We start from the raw sequence: 23073 nt of genomic DNA, 5'->3' as shown, positions 1-23073 counted from the left end.
CAAACACAGAGTTTTGGAATTACACTCGACTGAATAATAATTTATGGAAAGTTAAGACTTGAAATTCAAATACTGTCGACTCTACCCATCCTGTGTCCGTATCTCACCGCAGCACTTTCAGGGTCAAACCAGCCGGAGAGACGATGTAACCTGGGTTCAGCTGCTGGCACAGCACCCTCAGAGGACATGGTACTGTAAAACAGAAAACTCAAGTCTGATACAACAATAGAACTGATCTGAGGTGAAGAGGGTATTTCCAAAAATCCACTTTGGTTATAATCAAACCAAGCACATACCACCCTATATTACAGTTAATAACACATAAACAATTATTCAATGCATGTAAAATGTCAAAGCTCACCAGCCAAGTGACTCTGATGGAATCCAGTTACCCAAGTAACATTTACATGTAATTTTAATTAATTTAATTGAATTTAGTTTGCCACTGTGGTCTTTACACTAGTATTTTAAATATAGTGTGTTTCTGTAAGAATATGTATTCTGCCCCTTCATTGTCGATGTTTATGATGTAAACGTTTTTGAGTTTCTAGAAAAGCGCTATACAAATCTAATGTATTACTATTATTATTATTATTAATGATACGACAGGTCATAAACGCTATACGTTTTTCTTTGGCATCCAAGTTTGGCTGCTTGAAGTGGTTTGCAGGCTTCACTTCATGCTTCCCAAATGTTCCTGAGTTGTTATTTTGTTACCATTCAACAATCACATATCAATTGAGTTCATTGACATGACGTCAAAGTGGCTGGCTGAAGATGTCATTGTTATCTTCCCAAGCTCCCGCAACACAGAGTATGGTGAAATAATGTAAAGACATAGATGTGAACTGCATAGCAGTTAGACATGGTGCTATGGATTTCATAGTGGAACTTCTTGTGTTGTGGCTCTCTGCCAATATCACTATGAGACGTAAACACAGTATTACTCTACAGTAGATGCAACCAGGCTCAGAACTTGTGTTAAATGTTAACCTAAAGCCTTGTATTAAACAGTTCAATAATGTATGTCGCCTCTGATTTTCCCCACATTACAATAGGATAGGATAGATACAAGGAAATGGTTTATTCAAATTAGTTGGACTGCAGGAAGAACATCTTTTCCAAAGAAAGGTTTTTGTCATTAGAGAATAATGTTTTACAACTGCGAACCATAATCAGAGAGGAAGAGTAGCAGACTGTACAAAAAAAGAAAATACATGAAATACCCAAAAAACAAAGACAGACCACATGATCATGAGACACACCACTAGAGAGTGGAAAGAACAGTGGGAAGGCAATACAACTAAGTAGCATGTGCCTTGTATTTGTGTATCCATGTGTGTTTCTGCTGTGTGTGCATCTGTTTGGACAGGGAGGAAGGAATTGAGAAATAGAGAACAAAATGAGGTAGTGAAAGGGGGGGGAGGAACAGAGAGAGCGTGTGAGTGTGTTAGTTCATCAAAACCCTATGTCACAATCCTTTTAGGAAAGACAGGAATGCTGTAGGATGAGAAGCAGATGTAGTGGGAGGAAGAGGAGAGAAGGAGGAGGAGGAAGGAAGGGAGAGTAAACAAAGAATGGGCTCTGAGGGAGGGGGAAGGGGATTGGGAGGTTGATAATTAAATTAATTGACAAGGCCTCACAGAAGTGAGGGGATCATTTTGTAAATTAGTCTAAAATATGCATTCTAGTTTTCTCAGTTCATTTGATGTATTTTCTCTAAACCACAAGGTAATCAATGTGGTTGTTTTGGTAATGGGGTTTGAGGATTAACTTGGGATTTTACAAGTGTATCATCATGCTCTTAACCATCATAACTAACACCATGTTTATCCTCTTAAGTGAGAGTATACATACAAGACGAGAGAAGGTACCCAAGGCAAACCTTTTTGTCTCATTGAAGCAGCAGAATAAGTGTGAAATGCAATTAGAATTGTTCTGTGTCTGTGTATACAGGTACAGACAGGTGCATGTGGGTACAGACAGAAGACATACAGGTACAGACGGGGTGCATGTGGGTACAGACAGAAGACATACAGGTACAGAAGGGGTGCATGTGGGTACAGAAAGAGGAGATACAGTATAGACACGGGGCATATAGATATAGACAGAGTAATATAGGTGCAGACAAGGGTATATGCAGGGGAAAACAGACAGATACAGACAAGGAGGAATATGTGTAGAGGTACACATGTGTATACAGGTAAAGACAGAAGGCAGGTGACATACATTTGCACACAGGGTTGCCTACATACAAGCATACTCATACAGCAGAGTCTACGCCAGTGTATTGCAAGCCAAAGCATCGGGGAATTTATTTTCATTTCATGTTAAAGATGTTTTTAAAGTGAAGTGTGTCTTGCGTGCCACCTACTGATTGAAGTGAAGAGGATTAGCCCCACGTTAGCATAACTTCAGCCCAACCTCATTCCACAGAAATACGGGAAATGACCACAACCTCCTCACACCACATTCGGTGGACCAGCTATTATCATGTTGGTGATACGCCGGTCTTCCTAGTTTTGTTCAGCACTCACGAGCAGGTAGACAACTAGAAGCAGAATCGACACAGAGTGGACTCCACCGGTGTGACCGAGAGTAAGTTAGCTGCAACTTGGGTGTTTTTCCCCGGTGAGTAGCATTACACTGTATTCGTTGGGTGGACTTCACTAATTACGTTACCGCCAGCAAAATACCTCCCCTATTGAAATCCATGCTCTACTTTATAACCGCAGTGTCATGTCAAAACAAGCGACTAATATACGCCTAATAAGAAATGAATCCCTCCCCTAAGTGTGTTTGTTTCTGACTGTGAGTAGCCACGACTCTGGTGCGTTATTCCCGGTGAGTAAGACTGGGTATGACTCGATGCTAGTTTAAAACTCTTATAACTTTACCACTAACAAAATACCTCTGCTAATGTAATCCATGCTTTACTTTAAACCAGTTTAAGTGGTTATTATATGTCAAAGCAAGCGACTAATGCGCCTTTTAGGAAAAGACCTCCGCTAAGTCTGTTTCATCGGTGTTTCTGAACGCGAGCAGCTGCAACCTGGGTATGTTTTCAGGGCTTGGATTTAGTGATTTGGGGGCTTTAAGATTTACTTTTCACCCTTTCTCTAACTGTGAATGTTGGTTTTGGCAGTGTTTCTGAAGTAAAACGATTAACTATTTACAGCACAGTAAAAGTCCTGCATTCAAATGTTTACTTCAAGTGAAGAGCGAAAGAGAGGCATTATAAGCACAATGTACTTACATTTATTTAACGTCTGTCCAAGGTGGAGCTTTCAATTCTAATATAATGATAGATTGTTTAATGAATATGCAGCTAATGCATTATATTGTAATTGTTATATTTCTTAAATACAATCTTTGTCTGCAACGTAACCAGTCAGATTAAATGTAGTAGTACAATGTGTTCCTCTTAAGTAGAAGTACACAGTAAGTAGGCTAAGTAGTATACAGTTAGTACCAAAGTTATTTCAGGGTACAATGAGTTAAAATTGTAACATAATTCATTATTTTACATCTACACATCATTTAGATTTTGGGGCGCTTTTAGTTTTTTAGTCCAACTAATTTTTGTATCTAAAGTTGTGGCAGTATTTAAAACAGACATATACCTATATAGTTTATGATATTTCAAGATTTTTTCAAATCATTGGCTTTTACACTCTATTTTCACACTTTATTATGTCCAAACTGAAAATGCACATCAAAACAGGTGGATGGAAATGCACCTTCAGTGCAATGGAAACAGACTTGGAGGAAAATCATTATGATAGACATCACCTTTCCATTTATTATCCTTTGCCGACTCTGGCCAAAACAAATGACAAAGTATCATTGTCCTACAGGTGATACAAGACCGCTTTTCTCTTTACCGCTAACATTTATATGATAAAATAGTGCCATATAAAGCAGTGGGTTACTTACCTCGCCTAAATGTTTACAAGTGGATTCCAACAGGGTTCGTAGCTACGTCTAAATGTTTTCTGGAATTCACGAAACTAGCGAAGGAGTGGCGAACAAAGTCTCTCTCTCTCTCTCTCTCTCTTTCTCTCTCTCTCTCTCTCTCTCTCTCTCTCTCTGTCTGTCTTTCTTTCTCTCTCTCTCTCTCTCTCTCTCTCTCTCTCTCTCTCTCTCTCTGTCTGTCTGTCTGTCTGTCTCTCTCCCTCCCTCTCTCTGTGTCTCTCTTTAATAAACACATCCCGCACGCAATCGCCAGCAAAAAAAGTCAGGGAGTGGTCGAAAGACGAAAGGACGACAGATTGAATTGATCTGAAAAGTTGAAAAAGGTAGGAATGAGACATTTTGTGCATTCTAATAAGCAGACAACAGCCTAAATGTATCTTGTTCTCGTCAGAGTGAGAGTGAGAGGGCCTTGGTGTTTCGACAGTGCATGAAGTCTGTTAACAGTCTGTTGTCTGTTGAACACCATCTGCTACCGAGTCAAAGGAGCGACAAGTTAACGCAATACGCCCTCATCAATGTGTGCGTACTGTGCGCATAAACGTGAAGGTCCTAGCACCGACCCTGCATGATGATCGTAGCAGTAATACTGCGTAACGCTCTGACTCTATGGAAGCCAAGGAGCAGGAATGCGTAGTTTGGGGAACTTCGCAGCTAGAGAAACAACACTTTGCCAGCAGAACAGAAAAGCAGATACTTTTATCATTAAATGGTCACAAAACAAACACAACACACATCTGTTTCCACTAGCAGGGCCACACTGAATTACTTATTCATTTAAGAGATTATATGACTTGCATTTTGCACCAAAACCTTGTTACTACTACTTTATAGTTACAATCCCATCAGCAGTCAGCGATGATAAGCTAAATAACTGTCCTTTAAAAATATGTGTGTGAAATACATATAACAATGTGTATTCTATTTCGCACAAAACAGACAACTGGTTGGTTTTGTGTGATCTCCTCTGCTATCCTCTGCAGGTGATGGCGGTGTCAGTCTCCAGGGATCTGACGGTGCAGGTGCTGGAGGATGTGAACACTGTCAAGCTCACTGACAGACAGCAGGCTCTGCGTGCTGCTGTCCAGAGAGGAGAGCCCAAATGTCTGGGGGTGAGTGCAGATATCTCTCTCTCTCTCTCTCTCTCTCTCTCTCTCTCTCTCTCTCTCTCTCTCTCTCTCTCTCTCTCTCTCTCTCTCTCTCTCTCTCTGTAAGTGTAGTTACAGAAACCAGAATATGTTAAATCTAGTTTAACACAAAGACTGGAAGAAGGTAGAAACATCTATTAGCTCCTTCAAATGTCTAACAGTACACCTGTACAGTGTTTTTGTTCTTCTGTGTTACTTACCAAAACATGTGTGTGGGTCCTTGAGCTCTAGCATTTTCTAAGCCCATTTTTAAAGTATTTTCAATCCTGCCTTGTTTACATCCATGTTTACTGGCTAGCAGTCTTCATTTTTCCTGTCTGTGTTGGAGCATTGTAGCATATCTTGGTGTTTTGTTGCCACCTAAGTGGAATTGTGTGGGGTTTCTTTTAGGAAGTTTTTCCTTCTGTAGTGCGAGGGTCTAAGGACAGAGGGTGTCGTATCCTGTACAGTCTGTAAAGCCCACTGAGACAAATGTGTAATTTGTGATATTTGGCTATATAAATAATTTTGATTTGATTTGAAAGTTGATGTACAAGTGTGTGTTCTGCACCACTAGAGGTAAAAAAAAAACTCCACAGGGAACCTTCAAATGGTAGTTAAATGTGTCATGCTGCTGGTCCACCACCTACAGCAGTGGTCTTCACTATTTTTTACGTGAGAGCCACATTGATAGGACAAAATCAATAGGAGAACCACTTTTACCGCAAAGTATGAAAGCACGTCTGTTTATTAATCTGTCATCCCACCCAGAACATACAATATGCAATGCAGCCAACCAATACATTCAATAAAAGCAGGATTATCTTAATACTGGGATGATGTTGTCAAACTCTGCAAACAATATTTGTGCTGAAGCCAAAAATCCGTCTTTCACAATTTTTGAGTCTGAGAAGTTTTTTTGCCCGAGCCAAAATCCATGCGTTCTCAAAAGATGCCTCAGTTAATCGTTCAGCTGTATTAGTTGTCCTGTGTATGAGCCTTTGTTGTCCAGAAAGAGAAGAAAGCTGCTCTATTTTTATTTTTTACTAATTTCTCTTCCAGGTGCGTAAGTTTCGTTGAATTTTGGATTTTTGGATGCGTCGTTTGGAAATGCCGCTCCAAATGACTATAATGACTAAATACAAATTCCTCTGTCCACTTGTCTTGAAATTTCCTTTACTCGTCTTGTATGGCTCGTACCATTCTTTTTTTAACGGGAGCAGCTGTTGTCTGTCCACAAACCACATCTCCAGCATCTTCCTCTTGATTCCGCTGTAGTTGGATGCTGGATGCTTAATTTTCCTTGTTTGTCACGCTTTGTTTCTGTCTAACTGGTGTGTAACTATTTTTTAATAAGAAATCGATCAATTTTACGTCTGTAGAAACAACTAGCATGAAATGGTGAAACGAGTCGACCGGAGCCAAGCTAACGCGAGTATGAAGTGCCAGGTTGGTTGTAGTATCCTCCAATTTAAATGTTCAAATTTAGCGATATAAATTATTTTTTAGCAAATGTCCATATTCATAAGAATGCTTAAGTTAACATATTTTGAATGAGCTTACGTTTATTTATTTATATACTAGCCCACCATGTAGCTACCTGTCCATGAGCACATTCGTCATTGTAGTGCTGGATAGACCGCCAAAACGGGCAACTCCGCAGTGAGTCAGTGTTCCGGCCGAGCAAGTTTAAATATCTTGTTAATATCAATTATTATTATCAATTATTTGTAGGCTATTAGAGCAGACACTTTCAGTGTTTTAATGGGTTATATGTAATAGCCCTGCTTGTTTTTATGAAATATCTGTATTGACTCCATAATCATATCTATCACCCCTTTATTTAGCCCACTGCCATGCGAGCCACCAATTGGCTCGCAATGAGTAACACTGACCTACAGGAACAATTCAATCAGGTTTTGCAGTATTCATCAGTATGATCATGTCCACTACACTTTACCAACTAATTATAACATTACGGACAACAAAACAAATGTATAACTTTATAATGTTCATCACAATACTTCATGTGCTAAATCTGGTGATAATTGGATGGTTTTGCTCCTTCTAAATTTATTTAAAAAAAGGTTTAAACTGTTTGACAAGCAAGTGGTTGAAAGCCTCAGAAATCAGTAGTGGGTGTATTTGTTTCTTTTTCAAGAAGAACAATTATTTACCTTATCTGTCTGAAGGTTCAGGTGTTTTGGGCCAACATTCATAAACTGGATCTGGGTCGACACCAAAAAGTCATCTGGTGCTTGTTGGCCTGTGGCTAAAGTGTCTATCAAATTTGACTAAAATTGAAAAAATCCTGCCAACCAACAAACAGAAAAATGGGATATTATTTGTTGTTGATCATCTTACAGGCATGTGTCCTTGTCTGGAGGTGGTTATGACAAATTTAGCTTCAGTTCTCAGAGTCAAAAGAGCAGCACTGCTCAAACAGCAGTACATGTACCGAGATGATAGATTTTCCTTCATTAAGCATTGAAGAAGACATTCCTCCACATTAGGAGCCACACAGGTACACCTTCACACTGGGAACTGTCCACTGGGACCACTGCAGCTGCTATGTTTTGCTGAAGAGCACTCTTGGTGTTTCGGCAAGCCAAGGCTCATCCTTTAAAACAGTTGTGCTAACTAGTTAGCCTGCTGAATCCTGGATCACTGTTGTCTCAAAGTGTGTGTGTGTGTGTGTGTGTGTGTGTGTTAGGTGAGTCAGGTGATGCTGGGGCTCATGGTCATGTCTTACTCCATTCCTCTGCACTTCACTGAGGTCACTGAGGTGGTCCGCCTGGGAGTGCCTTGGTGGAGCGGCCTGACGGTAAGTCTGTGTGTTTCTGTGAGTCAGTAAGAGCCTTATTTGCTTTTTCATCTGTTTTCATTTAGATTTCAACTGATATCATGCATTTTTAAAAAAACAACAACTCCTAAAACAACCTCTCAAAGGCTTTGGTCATATGAGCACAGGGATTTTGATATTGTGATGCAATGTTATGTTCCTCTCTGCTGACTGTCTTCCTGTTTCCTGGTGTGTGTGCTCTCAGTTCATCACAGCAGGAGTGGTCGCTATCATCTTGGACAAACACTGCACCATAAAGATTGTGAGTTTTTAGGCAACACATACACATTCAAGATTCAAGATTCTTTATTGTCACTACCATAATACATACTCAGCATATATGGAAGCAAAATGTCATTCCCCACAACATACAACAGACGAAATACACTATTAAAATAAGTTGCTGAAATAAAAAGGCTTCAAGCTACTCCATGCAGTTAGACAGTATGTGTATCGAATGGTTGTATTGAAATACACTCTTTTACTGAATCACAAACTCCATTTATTGGTTACATTCCTCTCTCCCCCCTCCTCTATGATAATGCTGATCCTCGACAGAAGCACAACCACTCCTGTCCCTGGCCATGTAATAATAATAATAATAATAAATTGTATTTATAAAGCGCCTTTCAAAGCTAAAAGCATTCTCATGGTGCTAAAATGCAGGACAAAAACAACAACAACAATAACAGACATAAGATTTTACGGAAAGGCTTTTGTGAAAAGAAAGGTTTTTAGGCTCTTCTTGAAGGAGTCGGTGGCCTGTGGAGCCCTCAGGTGTTCTGGGAGGGAATTCCACAGGTGAGCGGCTGAGCAGAAGGCCCGATCGCCCATGGTGCGGAGCTTGGTCCTGGGGGGGTGGAGCAAAGTTTTTTAGAGGAGCGGAGGTTGCGTGTGGAGGTTTGTTGGGGGAGGAGTTCCTTGAGGTACGGAGGAGCATTTCCATGTATGCACTGATGGGTGAGTAGGGAGATTTTGTATTAGATCCTGAATGCGACAGGAAGCCAGTGGAGGGAGTGGAGAATGGATGTGATGTGGTTATATTTTCGCACCCTCATCAGGATCCTAGCGGCGCTGTTCTGGATATATTGGAGCTTTTGAAGGCTCCCGCTTGGAATCCCGATGAGGAGAGCGTTGCAGTAGTCCAACCTTGAGGAGACAAAGGCATGGACGAGTTGTTCAGCATCTGACAGGGAGAGTGTGGGGCGGAGTTTTGCAATGTTCCTGAGGTGGTAGAAGGAGGTCTTGCACAGATGTTTGATGTGGGTGTCAAAGGTCAGATGAGGGTCAAATCTTACACCTAGGTTGGTGACTGATGGTGATAGGGGTATTTTTTGACCAGAAAAGGTGATGTGGGTTATGGGGGAAGACTGGACCTGGTGTGGTGTGCCAACTAAAATAGCCTCTGTTTTTAATTGAAGGAAATTGTCCTATCATCCAAGCCTTTATCTCCTCAAGGCAGGTGTTCAATGATGATGATGATGATGATGAAGATGTCGACAGTGGGGCTGCATGTGGCATCGGGTCGGTTTTTATATATAGCTGTGTGTCATCAGCGTAGCAATGGAATGGTATTCCATGCTGGCTGATGACACAGCCAAGGGGCAGAGTGTAGAGGGTGAACAGAGTGGGGCCAAGAACCGACCCTTGAGGGACACCACAGGTTACTGGGTGTATCTGCGAACTTGCACCTCCCAAGGATACATATTCTGTTCTTCCAGAGAGGTAGGACTGGAACCAACTCAGGGCGGAGTCAGAGAGTCCGATGGTGTAGCGGAGGCGCTGAAGGAGGATCTGATGGTCGACCGTGTCGAACGCTGCAGTCAGATCCAGGAGGATGAGGAGAGATGGGGGGCCAGCGTCAGCCGCCATCAGCAAGTCGTTTGTGACCCTGACCAGAGCTGTTTCGGTGCTGTGGGTGAAACGGAAACCGGACTGGAATTTCTCAAAGAGGCAGTTGGCTTTGAGATGGTCCTGAAGCTGGGCTGCAACTACTTTTTCCAATACCTTTGATAAAAATGGCAGGTTGGAGATGGGCCTGTAGTTGGTGAGGACATCCGGGTCTAAGGTGGGTTTTTTGAGAAGAGGTCTGATGACGGCAGTTTTTAGAGAAGATGGGACATGACCAGTCTGAAGCGAGAGGTTAATGACTTTGGTGATCAGGGGGCTTAGAGCACAAATGTTGGATTTTACCAGGGCTGTGGGAAAATGGTCCAGGTGGAAGGTTTCATCCTGCGAATGACGTCCTCAACCTCTTGCTGAGAGATCTCCAAGAACACGAAGAGGCGAGAAAATCCCAGGCTGTGGGTTGACAGCACGGACAGATTGAGCAGAGGAGCTGGAGAGAAAAGAGCGGATGGTGTTGACTTTAGTCGTGAAGAAAGTAATAAAGCTATTGCACTGCTCTTCTGTGGTGTCGGTGTGTGAAAGAGTTTGTGGCCCGAGGAGATAACTTATGGTGGAGAACAACTGCTTGGAGTTTCCAGGGTTTTTATTGATGATATTGGAGTACCAGGGCAGTAGCCTCATGATGACAATGAGCTTAGGGGCTGTTGGGGAAAGAAGTCAAATATTTTTCCGTAAATAAGGCAATTTGGTGATCGCTGGTGCATTTTAGTTGTGCCACTAAATACATTTTTATGTTGTGTAATAATTTCCATAAATGTAATTACATCAGGCTTGAACTTTAAAAGACCATGTGTCCAATCTTGTTACTGATCAGATACATGTGAGTCCTGCTCTCACAGCCATGTGGCCTCTTCCCTGCAAATATTGCCCAGCCAAAAAACATTTCGGGATAAAGTCCATCTATGTCACTGCTACACTCATTGTACTACTGCAGCTGTTTTGTTTGTTTTTAGCTGCGGGTGTGTTTGATGGCGACCGCAGTGTCCACTGTGTTGTCAGTGGTGGCTTTAATCATCTACTCTGTGGACATGGGAAAGAATCCTGAGGTGCCCTGCGTCAAGTTTCTGGATCGCAACTGTACTGACAAACACTCTGTCACGGTTGGTATCAGCTTAATTTCATGTCACTATGCTGTAATGTAAACAACATACCTCAAGGCTTCAATGTGTAGTTCTGAGCCATCTGCTCCAAAGTAACAGGGGGCAGTATTTCACCTCTACTACTGGGTCATCAAAACCATCAGTTATTAAAATAAACAACTATAGTGTGTTAACCTGTTTATTATTTAGTTGTAGTAGTTTGTCATATTTGTATAGTATTCTAATGTATTCTTTATATTGGGCACTGGGGGCTGTACGCTCCATGTAACGTTATGTGTTGATAGTTTTTATGTTGCTTGGGTCCGGGCGGCGGAGACGAGGGAACAACTTGTGTTTTTGTTTCATCCTCGGCTAAATGGTGGCGATCCCAGACTCTCCGACCAAATCTATTCTTTTACCCATACTGATCCGTTAGGGAATCAGTAAAAACTGCATTTTTTGACATAAAACAATCGCAATCAGAAATGTCAATATAAAAACTGATATTGAAGCCTGACCAAACCAGTCCACCAGAAACAGGACACGCTAAGTCCTGCGGGCGGAGCTGGCACAGGACACCTAGCTAGTTCAGACCAAGATAAATCAAACAGCAAAAATATTAGCAGCAATAAACTCTTTGAAACCAGACGTTACCACCCAAAAGGAGGAGCTTCTGGCTGCCAACTCTGAAATAAAAACTAATCTCTGCTCCTACTCGGGAAGACACAGGCCGAGGATCGTATGGTGAGACAGAAGACAATGTGGTGGTGCTTCAAAGTGAAGTATAGCACTCAGAGAAAATAGACGATCTTGGTAATCGCCATAGGAGAATCTACGTGTTGTCGTTTTTCCAGAAAACGCTAAAGGCAGAGACTTGGAATCTTTTTTGGAGAAATGGATACCAGAGGTGCTGGGTCCCAAAAACTTCCCGACACTGGTGATAATCAAGCAAGCTCATCGAATCCCGAGTGGCAGACTAAAGCACAGCTCTCCTCTTGTTCCCAGGCCTCTCAGCTTAAAGTTTTTAAACTTCAGGGATAAAGTACGGGTGATGAGGACTGCACGAGCCAAAAGAAAAGTGATGAAGCCGTGGATAAAGTATGGAACAGTGAAGCAACAATCTCCGAGCTCAGTGAAATAGAATTACTTACTTGCTTACTTTTCTACAGAATAGAAAAGACACCAAAGATGGCTAGACAAGACGAGTTTACATATTTGGATCATCTAGTGAAACTTTCCAATTTTGAATGAACAATCACTGAGAGTTGAACTTGAACTCGCATCTAGAATAAATGTAACGTGACAAGCCTATGGATCTTTTTTGGTGTTATTGATGGAACGCTCTGCAGTTTCATTAGGTTTGGTGCTTGCTTCATTTTGTTCTTAGTTTGTTCGGACTGAATAAGGAGGGTAAGTCGTAAGTAAGATACAAGCCATTGTTTTTCATTTAAATAGGACACAGTATTTCTCCTTTTGAAGTTAATTACCACAGTGATTTGTGTACGCACAAATTCAATTTTAGTCCGATCTCCTTTATTTCAAACTGTAGTAGAAGTATTTTATGTTTAAGGCCCAGAAGGAAGGCTATATTAATAATAGCCTACTGGAAGAGATATTTGATCTGTCTAATTATAGTGCTACATCACTAACTTGAACAGTTTTAACCAGGGCACATATGGAAAACATTTTTAGGATAATCATGGTAAAAATGGTTTGCTTGGAATAACTTGTGTTTAAGTAGCAAAATGATTGTGAAGTAGAAGTAGAAAATAAACTTCCATCCATCGTCCACCGCTTATCCGGGATCGGGTTGCGGGGGCAGCAGATCCAGTAAGGAACCCCAATCTTCCCTTGAATCACTTGAAGTAATAAAAACTGGTTTGGTGTAGGTCAATGCAACAATGCAAGGTTAATGCCGGGAGAGCTTAATCTATAAATTCAATAAAATGTACCTTACCGTGACAGACATGTACATATAAATAAAGTGCTGTGTCCTTTACAACAGAGGCTGAGCAGAGGAGTGAAGTCGTCCCTCCTCATCTTCACCCTGGCCCAGACAGCCATCTCTGCCATTCTCTGCTTCCTTCTCTTCAGGCAGAGACACGGCTTTGGACAGTACGCTGTAAGACTCCAACACTTTCTCTTAATTAGCAAAGACTTGATTAATCTACTCAAAGACCATCAAAATCACATCAACAGTTTCAATGCTCAGGTTTGAGAGAGAGAGAACACTAAAGGAGGGTACATGTAATACAAAATGAATTAAAAAAGTATAACAAGGTAACATAAAAAATTCAAAGGACCACATTTTTTCACTTTACTTTTTCAGGGAATTTGAAATGTAGTGTCTAAAAAGATGGTGTTAACACTGTCACAGAAATTTTCACTCCAAAATTACGATTTGACAGACAAGGAGACAGGTCTTCAAATCCAATTAAAAAGTCATGTTATTCAACAAGGTAACATCTTCTTTGAATCTGTACTGCGCATTAGCTAAATAATAAAAACTCTTCTTTGTATTGCACTTTCCTTATCGCAGTTACAAAATTGCGGACATGAGTTAATGCTAAAATTACAGTAAAAAGTAAAATACGATAAATTACATCAAAACACAAATAAAATTATATAATATTGGCCAGGAGATATACAACAATCCATCCCATCCCTGTACGTTCAAAGTGAGAGTTGTGTCCAGATACTTGGCAGTAAGTCGGACTCGTTCCCAGTGGATGTTTGCCTCCGCCAGGGCTGCACTTTATCACCAATCCTGTTTGTGATATTCATGGACAGGATATCAAGACGTGGACGTGGAGGAGAGGGGTTGCAGTTCAGTGGCCTGAGGATCTCATTGCTGCTCTTTGCAGATGATGTGGTCCTGATGGCATCATTGTTCTGTGACCTTCAGCAGTCACTGGATCGGTTCAGAGCGGAGTGAGAAGCGGTTAGGATGAGGATCAGCACCTCCAAATCTGAGGCCATGGGTCTCTGCAGGAAACCGGTGGATTGTCTACACTGGGTATGGAATGAGTCCTTACCCCAAGTGAAGGCGTTCAAGTACCTTGGGGTCTTGTTCGCGAGTGAGGGGACGATGGAGCGAGAGATTGGTCCAAGAATTGGAGCAGCGGGGGTGGTATTGCATTCGCTTTACCGTACCGTTGTGACGAAAAGAGAGCTGAGCCAGAAGGCAAAGCTCTAAATCTACCGGTCAATCTTCATTCCTACCCTCACCTATGGTCATGAAGGCTGGGTCATGACCGAAAGAACGAGATCACGGGTACAAGCGGCCGAAATGGGTTTTCTCAGACGGGTGGCTGGCGTCTCCCTTAGAGATAGGGTGAGAAGCTCAGCCACCCGTGAGAGACTCAGGAGTAGAGCCGCTGCTCCTTTGCGTTGAAAAGAGACAGTTAAGGGGGTTCGGGCATCTAGTAAGGATGCCATATGGGCGCCTCCCTAGGGAGGTGTTCCAGGCACGTCCAGCTGGGACTCGGTGGAGAGGTAATATCTCCTCACTGGCCTGGGAACACCTCGGGATCCCCCAGTCAGAGCTGGCGGATGTGGCCCAGAAAAGGGAAGTTTGGAGTTCCCTACTGGAGCTGCTATCCCCGCGACCCGACCCCGGATAAGCGGTAGACGATGGATGGAGGGATGGATAGATAAGTGATATCTGAGGCATTTTTCTGCGCCCTTGTGTGGCGCCCATATACGTACGCCTATCAGGTCACAGAAATAGCTTATTGTATTCTGGAAGCCAATGAAAATATGCTAAAATTGGGCTAGTGTGTTCTCTTGTCATGGTTCCAGTTTAAAGCAGAGCAGATGCATTTTGGACTAATGATTTAGCTAATGAACCGTACTCCTGGATAGGGGTTGGACTCTATTCTTCTCCGGAGTTGCCCACGGTGTGAGGCGTCGGGCCGGGGTGGGGATACTCACTAGCCCCCGGCTGAGCACCGCTACGTTGGAGTTTATCCCGGTGGACAAGAGGGTGGCCTCCCTACGCCTTCAGGTTATGGGGGGGAAAACTCTGACTGTTGTTTGTGCCTATGCCCCAAACCGCAGTTCTGAGTATTCGGCCTTCTTGGAGACCCTGAATGGAGCCCTGCAGGGGGCTCCAGTAGGGGACTCCGTAGTCTTGCTGGGAGACTTCAACGCACACGTGGGAAATGATGGAGACACCTGGAGAGGCGTGATTGGGAGGAAGGGCCTCCCTGATCTAAACCCGAACGGTCGTTTGTTGTTGGACTTCTGTGCTAGTCATGGAATGGCCATAACAAACACCATGTTCGAACATAAGGATGCTCATAAGTGCACGTGGTACCAGAGCACCCTAGGCCAAAGGTCAATGATCGATTTCATAATCGTATCATCTGATCTGAGGCCGCATGTTTTGGACACTCGGGTGAAGAGAGGGGCGGAGCTGTTGACTGATCACCATCTGGTGGTGAGTTGGATCAAGGGGTGGGGGAAGACTCTGGACAGACCTGGTAAACCCAAACGGGTAGTGCGGGTGAACTGGGAACGTCTGGAGGAAGCCCCTGCCCTGGGGATCTTTAACTCACAGGGAGGACTCCGGAAACAGTTGCAGGGTATCGAAGGACTAGAAGGGCGGCAGCTTCTGCCGTGTCAGAGGCAAAGCAGCGGGTGTGGGAGAAGTTCGGAGAAGCTATGGAGAAGGACTTTCGGTCGGCACCAAGGTGCTTCTGGAAAACCATCCGGCACCTCAGGAGAGGGAAGCGAGGAACCATCCAAGCTGTGTACAGCAAGGGTGGGACCCTGCTGACTTCAACTGAGAAGGTTATCGGCCGCTGGAAGGAGCACTTTGAGGAACTCCTGAATCCGACTAACACGCCCTCTATGGTTGAGGCAGAGCTGGAAGCTGATGGGGGATCATCGTCAATTTCCCTGATGGAAGTCACTGAGGTAGTCAAACAACTCCACAGTGGCAAAGCCGCAGGGGTTGATGAGATCCGTCCAGAAATGCTGAAGGCTTTGGGTGTTGAGGGGCTGTCTTGGTTGACACGCCTCGTCAACATTGCGTGGAAGTCTGGGACAGTGCCTAGGGGTTGGCAGACCGGGGTGGTGGTTCCCCTATTTAAAAAGGGGGACCAGAGAGTGTGTGCCAACTACAGGGGTATCACACTTCTCAGCCTCCCTGGTAAAGTCTACTCCAAGGTACTGGAAAGGAGGGTTCGGCCGGTAGTCGAACCTCTGATTGAAGAGGAACAATGCGGATTCCGTCCTGGTCGTGGAACAACAGACCAACTTTTTACTCTTGCAAGGATCCTGGAGGGGGCCTGGGAGTACGCCCATCCGGTCTACATGTGTTTTGTGGATCTGGAAAAGGCGTATGACCGGGTCTCCCGGGTGATACTGTGGGAGGTGCTGCGGGAGTATGGGGTGAGGGGGTCACTTTTGAGGGCCATCCAATCCCTGTACGCCCAAAGTGAGAGTTGTGTCCGGATACTCGGCAGTAAGTCGGACTCGTTTCCCGTGAATGTTGGCCTCCGCCAGGGCTGCGCTTTATCACCAATTCTGTTCGTGATTTTCATGGATAGGATATCGAGGCGTAGTCGTGGAGGAGAGGGGTTGCAGTTTGGTGACCTGAGGATCTCATCGCTGCTCTTTGCAGATGATGTGGTCCTTATGGCATTATCGGTCTTTGACCTTCAACAGTCACTGGATCGGTTCGCAGCCGAGTGTGAAGCGGTTGGGATGAGGATCAGCACCTCCAAATCTGAGGCCATGGCTCTCAGCAGGAAACCGGTGGATTGCCTACTCCGGGTAGGGAATGAGCCATTACCCCAAGTGAAGGAGTTCAAGTACCTCGGGGTCTTGTTCGCGAGTGAGGGGACAATGGAGCGAGAGATTGGCCGGAGAATCGGAGCAGCGGGGGCGGTACTACGGTGACTTTACCGCACCGTTGTGACGAAAAGAGAGCTGAGCCAGAAGGCAAAGCTCTCAATATACCGGTCGATCTTCGTTCCTACCCTCACCTATGGTCATGAAGGCTGGGTCATGACCGAAAGAACGAGATCACGGGTACAAGCGGCCGAAATGGGTTTTCTCAGACGGGTGGCTGGCGTCTCCCTTAGAGATAGGGTGAGAAGCTCAGCCATCCGTGAGAGACTCGGAGTAGAGCCGCTGCTCCTTTACGTTGAAAGGAGCCAGTTGAGGTGGTTCGGGCATCTAGTAAGGATGCCACCTGGGCGCCTCCCTAGGGAGGTGTTCCAGGCACGTCCAGCTGGGAGGAGATCCTGGGGAAGACCCAGGACTCGGTGGAGAGATTATATCTCCTCACTGGCCTGGGAACGCCTCAGGATCTCCCAGTCGGAGCTGGAGGATGTGGCCCGGAGAAGGGAAGATTGGGGTTCCTTGCTGGAGCTGCTGCCCCCACGACCCGATCCTGGATAAGCGGTAGACGATGGATGGATGGATGGATTTAGTGCTTCTTTACGGATACGCTTCAATCAGCAGGGTTGACAGAAAGATATAATTGTTTATCGTATGTGTAAACATTAAACAATATGTTGTTTCTACTAATTATGTGACCAAGGGGAAGCATACAAAGTGAGAAGAGAATAGGACCCAGAATCAACCCTTGAAGTACACCACAAGAAATGAAGTTGAGTAAAATGCTACGGTAAACCGTATTGAAGGCAGGAAGGAGCAGGCTGCTAAGTGGAGGTCATTTGAAACATGGAGCAAAACCGTATCAATGCCTAGAGCCAGCAGCAAGAGGGGTAATAATATTACTTAAGTGTTTACTTATAATCCATTTTTATCTTTGAAAGTTTAGTAGTTGGAACATCGGGGTCCGTATTCACAAACACTCAAACACAACTTATCCTAAAAGGTTTTAGCAAGGAGTCCTAGCTTAGTAGGAAACTTATCAGACCCCGTTGCTAGGTATGTATGTATGATAGATAGATAGATAATTTATTAATCCCAAGGGAAATTTAGGCAGCTTAAAAGACATGACATACAACATTACCCAACTGCCCCCCCCCCCCCTCCGGCCATTACAAATGTAAAGTACAAATAAGAATAAAAATAACATTAAGTGATAAGACTGTTATAAATACAATAAAACTGTTATAAATACAAAGTGAAAGTACAGGCTATTATGGTTTGAATTTAATTGAATCTGAATCTGAATCCCCGGCCATCACCAAGAGGAGTCGTACAGTCTTATGGCCAGGTGGACAAAAGAGTTCTTGAGCCTGTCTGTGAAGCAGGACAGGGACACATTCTTTTAAAAAGGTAATCAAAAAAAAGAAAAATGCACTCTATTTATCTAGTTATAGAACTCTTATAGAATAGACAATATATAGGCCTGATAGAAATTGATAGGCCTAATCTTAATAATAAATATTAATATTATTATTAATAATAATATTAATAATAATAAAGTTTATTTATTTATCACTTTTCAAACAAGTATACAAAGTGCTTCACAGACCAGAAAATACACAAAACAATAACAAATTAGAAAGTGCAATGCAGCCAAGAAACATAGATAAAACAATGTATAACAATCTTAAGAATAAACTAATGAATACAAAAACTCTGATTGAAAGCCATTTTATAAAAATGTGTTTTTAAAATAATTTTAAGAGGACACTGAGGTAAGAGAAATGTAATACAAATTACACAGATAGTTTCATAAAATTCAATTACAGACCTCACTTCTTTCCAAACCACCAGTTTGCACCATCCATTAAAAATGAATACAGTTTACCAAAATCAGTGTTGAATATTAGTAATAATACAAATCAGACAGTCATTAGAGATGTGTCCCATTTCAGAGACCTCATCCAAAGTCCCATGGTTATAAAAGAAGAAGAGAGATGTCCAAAGTGCTGACATGAATGCTGACTCTCTCTTTCTGTCTTTAACAGTCTCTCACTGAAGCTGCTTCATCAACCCCCACAGCACTCATACCTCCCGACCTGAACTGATCATTCAATGATCCAGTAGTCTTTGAGGTGATGGATCCCTTCTCATCATGACCTCTTTCACAGAAATGATCCCCTGTTGTATGTAATGACTTTGTCTATCTGCTTGCATGTATGATATATCCACAGTGCTTCCTGACATGTCACCAGGAGAATTTGCATTTTAAGTGTTATTATGAATGGCTGCCAAGAGCTGAATATTCGATTTTTGGTACATTACATTATTGTTGGTATTGGTTCAGCCAAATTAGTCAAAACTTCAATGAACAAATGTAGTAAAAAAATATGTAATGGAAGAACTTTGACAAATGCATTAAAGGAGAGAGAGGAAAGATGGAACAATGTGTAAAATGTGATAAAATCACAAGACACTTTAGTGTCCATGAAATGTGAAATTGTATCCTGATAGTGGTAGCAAACTTTCTGGGTGGTACATGATGCAAAGTGTGCAGGAAGTTGTGGGCATGTATGCTCACAGTGCACCTATACTGTCACCACATAGCATGTACATTAAAAGCTGGATCAAGATCACGTGTGTGTAATCAAGGCCATCAAGACAGTGAGCTCAATATAGCCAAAGTGCATTTAAAACAGCACCATTCATTTGAAAAAAAGCAAACAATCACAACTCAAGGTTCACTTACTAACTTTTCCAGTGCTTTGTATCACATGTTTATCATCAGTGGATGGAGTATGCTCAGGATCTGTGAACAATCAATTTTAGTAGTTTAGCTGTATCAGCTCCATCTACTGATGAGGACTTTATGATACAAGTTGGAATTTTTCCAAACGTCAAGAATTCATTTTTCTACCTAAAGATTTTACTTTAATGTCCTGAATAACCAATTTAGAACCCAGGCCTCCATTATGTCCAGAATCTCCCACTCCTCATGAGAAAGAGAAACACTCACTGCAGGTGAGGAAGAGGAAACCTCACTTCTCACTTCATGCTGCACTTTGCTCCATGTGTCCACACAGACACAAAGCCTTCTGATTTCCATTCTGTTTCTTACTTTGAATATGTTTTCATGGTGTTGTTGCAGTCTTCTGGAACAGATGGTGTGCATTATGACTTGTACTGTTTTTGTTTTTCTAGACTTTACAAAAGATATGCTCCTTGATCTTTGATATAGTTTTGTATATTTTATACTAAATACAATCTTATGTGCGTATGAATTACAGTTGTGGCCCAGTAAGATACATTTTGTGAAACACATTGTGCGTGAGTGATAGAAAGAAACTGAAGCTGAAGTGGGCTGTGGGATAAAACAGACCTTTTAAATGCAAAGTGCACATGTGAGCAGGAGAACTACAGAACCAACCTGCTGCTGGGATTCACACACAGCTTTGTTTTACTAATCAAAGCTGGTCTCCTAAAAATTACGCTCGATTCCGAGATCCCATAATATATTCTATAGTCAGATTTTGTCTCAGATTACATTTATTTTGACGTATCACATTCATGTACTAAGTAAAATCAAATGTCATTGTTGACTTTTTTAGATTTATGTCCGTAACTTAAATGACGCAACAATCGTACTTATTTTAGGCCAAACCATGTCAGCTGTGCATCATTGATTTATTATTATTATTTACAGTTCTTAAAGGACATCTACGACTAGTGTATGTTTTAAGTAGTCATTCTCAAATAATAAGTAATAAGTAAGCAAGTTTACAAAGGGTTATGTGTGTTTCTTTTGTAATTTTCCCCTTACATACCGACAGATATATAATGGCAGATAGACATCACCTAAACACATGAACTCTTTATGTTCTTTATGTTCACTTTTTCAAAACTATTCATACATTTCTCTTTTCTCTTTATCATGCAGTCAGCACAACAGTTCATCTCACATTCAAAAACACTTCATACTCATTTCCGGATCAATTATTATTATGTATTTAATATTTGTCTCACAACAATAACACTTTGTCACTCGTTACACAACAACATCAAAAACATAAGTAGCATTACAATAATTATCACCACTTTCTTTGAAGCATTTGTTATTTATTTGTCTAGCATGCCGCGTTCTTTGCGCCCTGCAGGACTTCAGAAAGAAGTCAAAGTAATTGTGGGACAAGTACCTTAAGGAAAGGAGAATTGATATAGGGAAGTGGTTCAGAGTGAGGCACTGAGAGGAAGTGATGCTTCAGGCTTGCTCTTAGTGTTTTGGACCGTTTTGTGAAATAGAGACCAAGAACCTCAAACGTGCCCCAAACAAATCGTCATCCAGGCCCAGTGGCGTAGCTAGGCCTATTTTAGGTGGGCTATCATAATCTGCCAATGTTCATTGATCAGATGGATATAAGAAGAGTCCTAAGGAAAGTTGGCAGCTCTGCCACAGGGAAGCAGCAACAAAGAACAAGTGATTTTGGAGCCAACAGTGTGATGGAGGTTAGTTAAGGTCTAGGAGTAAATTAGCAATTTTTGGATTAAATTCCTGTAATAGGCCACAGTACTAGCTAAATAAATCATTAATGAAAACACATAGCCCGAAGTTCCAGAGAATAATGCATTTGTTTAACACACATGACAGTGAACACACTTACACCAGACATGTCACCAGTTTGCATTTTGAACATGACGTTTGGATGTCATGAAATTTACTTTAGTGTCTCGATCAGTTAATAAATCATTGTTTAAACTTATTTTAAAGGGTCATGCAGAAGAAGAGGCAGACATATTTTTCATATTAGTGTTGAGAGTTGTGCCCCCTCCCCTTACCAAGACCACACACTTCTATTATTAAGTGTTATCAGAAACCCACGGTTCACCACCAACCGCTTGCTGTTTCTAACAGGTTCTCCCCACTCAGTGACACACCAGCTGAGAAGCCAACTCTGGTTAGCGGTAGCTCAATTTTGAGATACGTTCATTTTGAGACACCAGCGACGACAGTCACATGCATTCCTGGGGCCAGAGCGGGCGACATAGAAGCACATTTGAAACTGCTGTCTAAGGTTAAACGTAAATACAGTAAGATTGTTATTCACGTCGGTGGTAATGACACGCGATTGCGTCAATCGGAGTGTACTAAAGTTAATGTGGAGTCGGTGTGTACATTTGCCAAAACACTGTCAGACTCCGTAGTTTTCTCTGGTCCTCTGCCAAATCTTTTGAATGATGACATGTTTAGCCGCATGTCATCATTCCGTTGCTGGCTCTCATGGTGGTGTCCAGATAATGATGTGGGCTTCATAGACAATTGGCAGACTTTCTGGGGAAGACCTGGTCTGATTAGGAGTGAAGGCATCCATCCTACTTTGGCTGGAGCAGATCTCATATCCAATAATATTACAAAGTTTATTAGTGGACCTAATCCATGACAACCCAGAGCTGAGACCAGGAGAAAGAGTTGCAGTCTTACACACTTCTCTGTGCTTCTTTCCGGGCAGTTGCCCACTCAAATCCTCATAGTGACTGTGTCTGCCCCACGACCACTGAAATTAATCAAATCTATGGTTAACAGAAGAGGAGTTATACATGAAAACCTAATTAAAATAAACACCACCGCTGCAAAAGTGCAACTAAATCGAAAAATTAAATGTGGGCTCTTAAACATCAGATCTTTATCAACGAAAGCTGGATTGGTAAATGATTTAATATCAGATAATAAGATTGATTTATTTTGTCTCACTGAAACCTGGCTGAGACATGAAGAATATGACAGTCTGAATGAATCCACTCCACCTGGTCATATTAATACTCACATTCCTTGAGGTACTGGCCGAGGAGGTGGCGTTGCGGCCATATTTGACTCAAACCTCTTGATCAATCCTAGGCCTGAACTAAACTATAACTCTTTTGAAAGCCTTGTTCTTACGCTCTCAAACCCAACATGGAAAACAATAAAGCCAGTTTTATTTGTTACTGTGTACCGCCCTCCTGGTCCGTATTCTGAATTTCTATCTGAATTCTCAGAATTTTTATCAAGTTTAGTCCTTAAAACAGATAAAGTAATTATTGTAGGTGACTTTAATATTCATGTGGATGTTGATAGTGACAGCCTTAATAATGCATTCATCTCAATATTAGATTGAGATAAGACGGGGAGTAGAGGGGGGTGGTTCCCAGTGGTTCCCAGTTCCCAGAGTTGCAGGTGTTAGATAAAATAAAACAGTGAGTAGAGAGGGGAGAGGAGAAAGATTCACCTATTTGGGATAAGCACAAGAAGAATATGGTGGGA

The 23073-nt window shown here is 42.3% G+C and overlaps 1 protein-coding gene across 7 annotated transcripts; it reads left to right on the top strand.

The window, feature by feature from the left end:
• Nucleotides 1-2431: 2431 nt before the first annotated feature.
• tmem176 (transmembrane protein 176) lies at nt 2432-20064 on the top strand. 7 transcript variants are annotated; one of them, XM_029459177.1, is made up of 7 exons: nt 2444-2631; nt 4956-5084; nt 7813-7923; nt 8147-8203; nt 10803-10949; nt 12934-13050; nt 18827-20064. In XM_029459177.1, the coding sequence occupies exons 2-7, from the start codon at nt 4959-4961 to the stop codon at nt 18884-18886; spliced, it is 618 nt and encodes a 205-aa protein (XP_029315037.1). In that variant the 5' UTR covers nt 2444-2631; nt 4956-4958; the 3' UTR covers nt 18887-20064. The 7 variants fall into 7 exon arrangements, with proteins under 7 accessions (XP_029281770.1, XP_029315037.1, XP_029316600.1 ...); XM_029460740.1 differs by having other exon boundaries at nt 2450-2598; XM_029461477.1 differs by lacking the exon at nt 2444-2631 and adding an exon at nt 2773-2844.
• Nucleotides 20065-23073: the final 3009 nt, after the last annotated feature.

Source organism: Cottoperca gobio, chromosome 1 (assembly GCF_900634415.1).
Source record: "Cottoperca gobio chromosome 1, fCotGob3.1, whole genome shotgun sequence".
Taxonomy (NCBI): domain Eukaryota; kingdom Metazoa; phylum Chordata; class Actinopteri; order Perciformes; family Bovichtidae; genus Cottoperca; species Cottoperca gobio.
This window is presented reverse-complemented; position numbering and strand designations above follow the sequence as displayed.

Bases quoted from the DNA above. Each gene is read 5' to 3' on its own strand.
- tmem176 (XM_029459177.1), top strand. From the start codon at position 4,959: ATGGCGGTGTCAGTCTCCAGGGATCTGACGGTGCAGGTGCTGGAGGAT. The intron at 7,924-8,146 runs GTAAGTCTGTGT...GTGTGCTCTCAG, and splicing joins CTTGGTGGAGCGGCCTGACG to TTCATCACAGCAGGAGTGGT. The intron at 13,051-18,826 runs GTAAGACTCCAA...TGTCTTTAACAG, and splicing joins ACGGCTTTGGACAGTACGCT to TCTCTCACTGAAGCTGCTTC.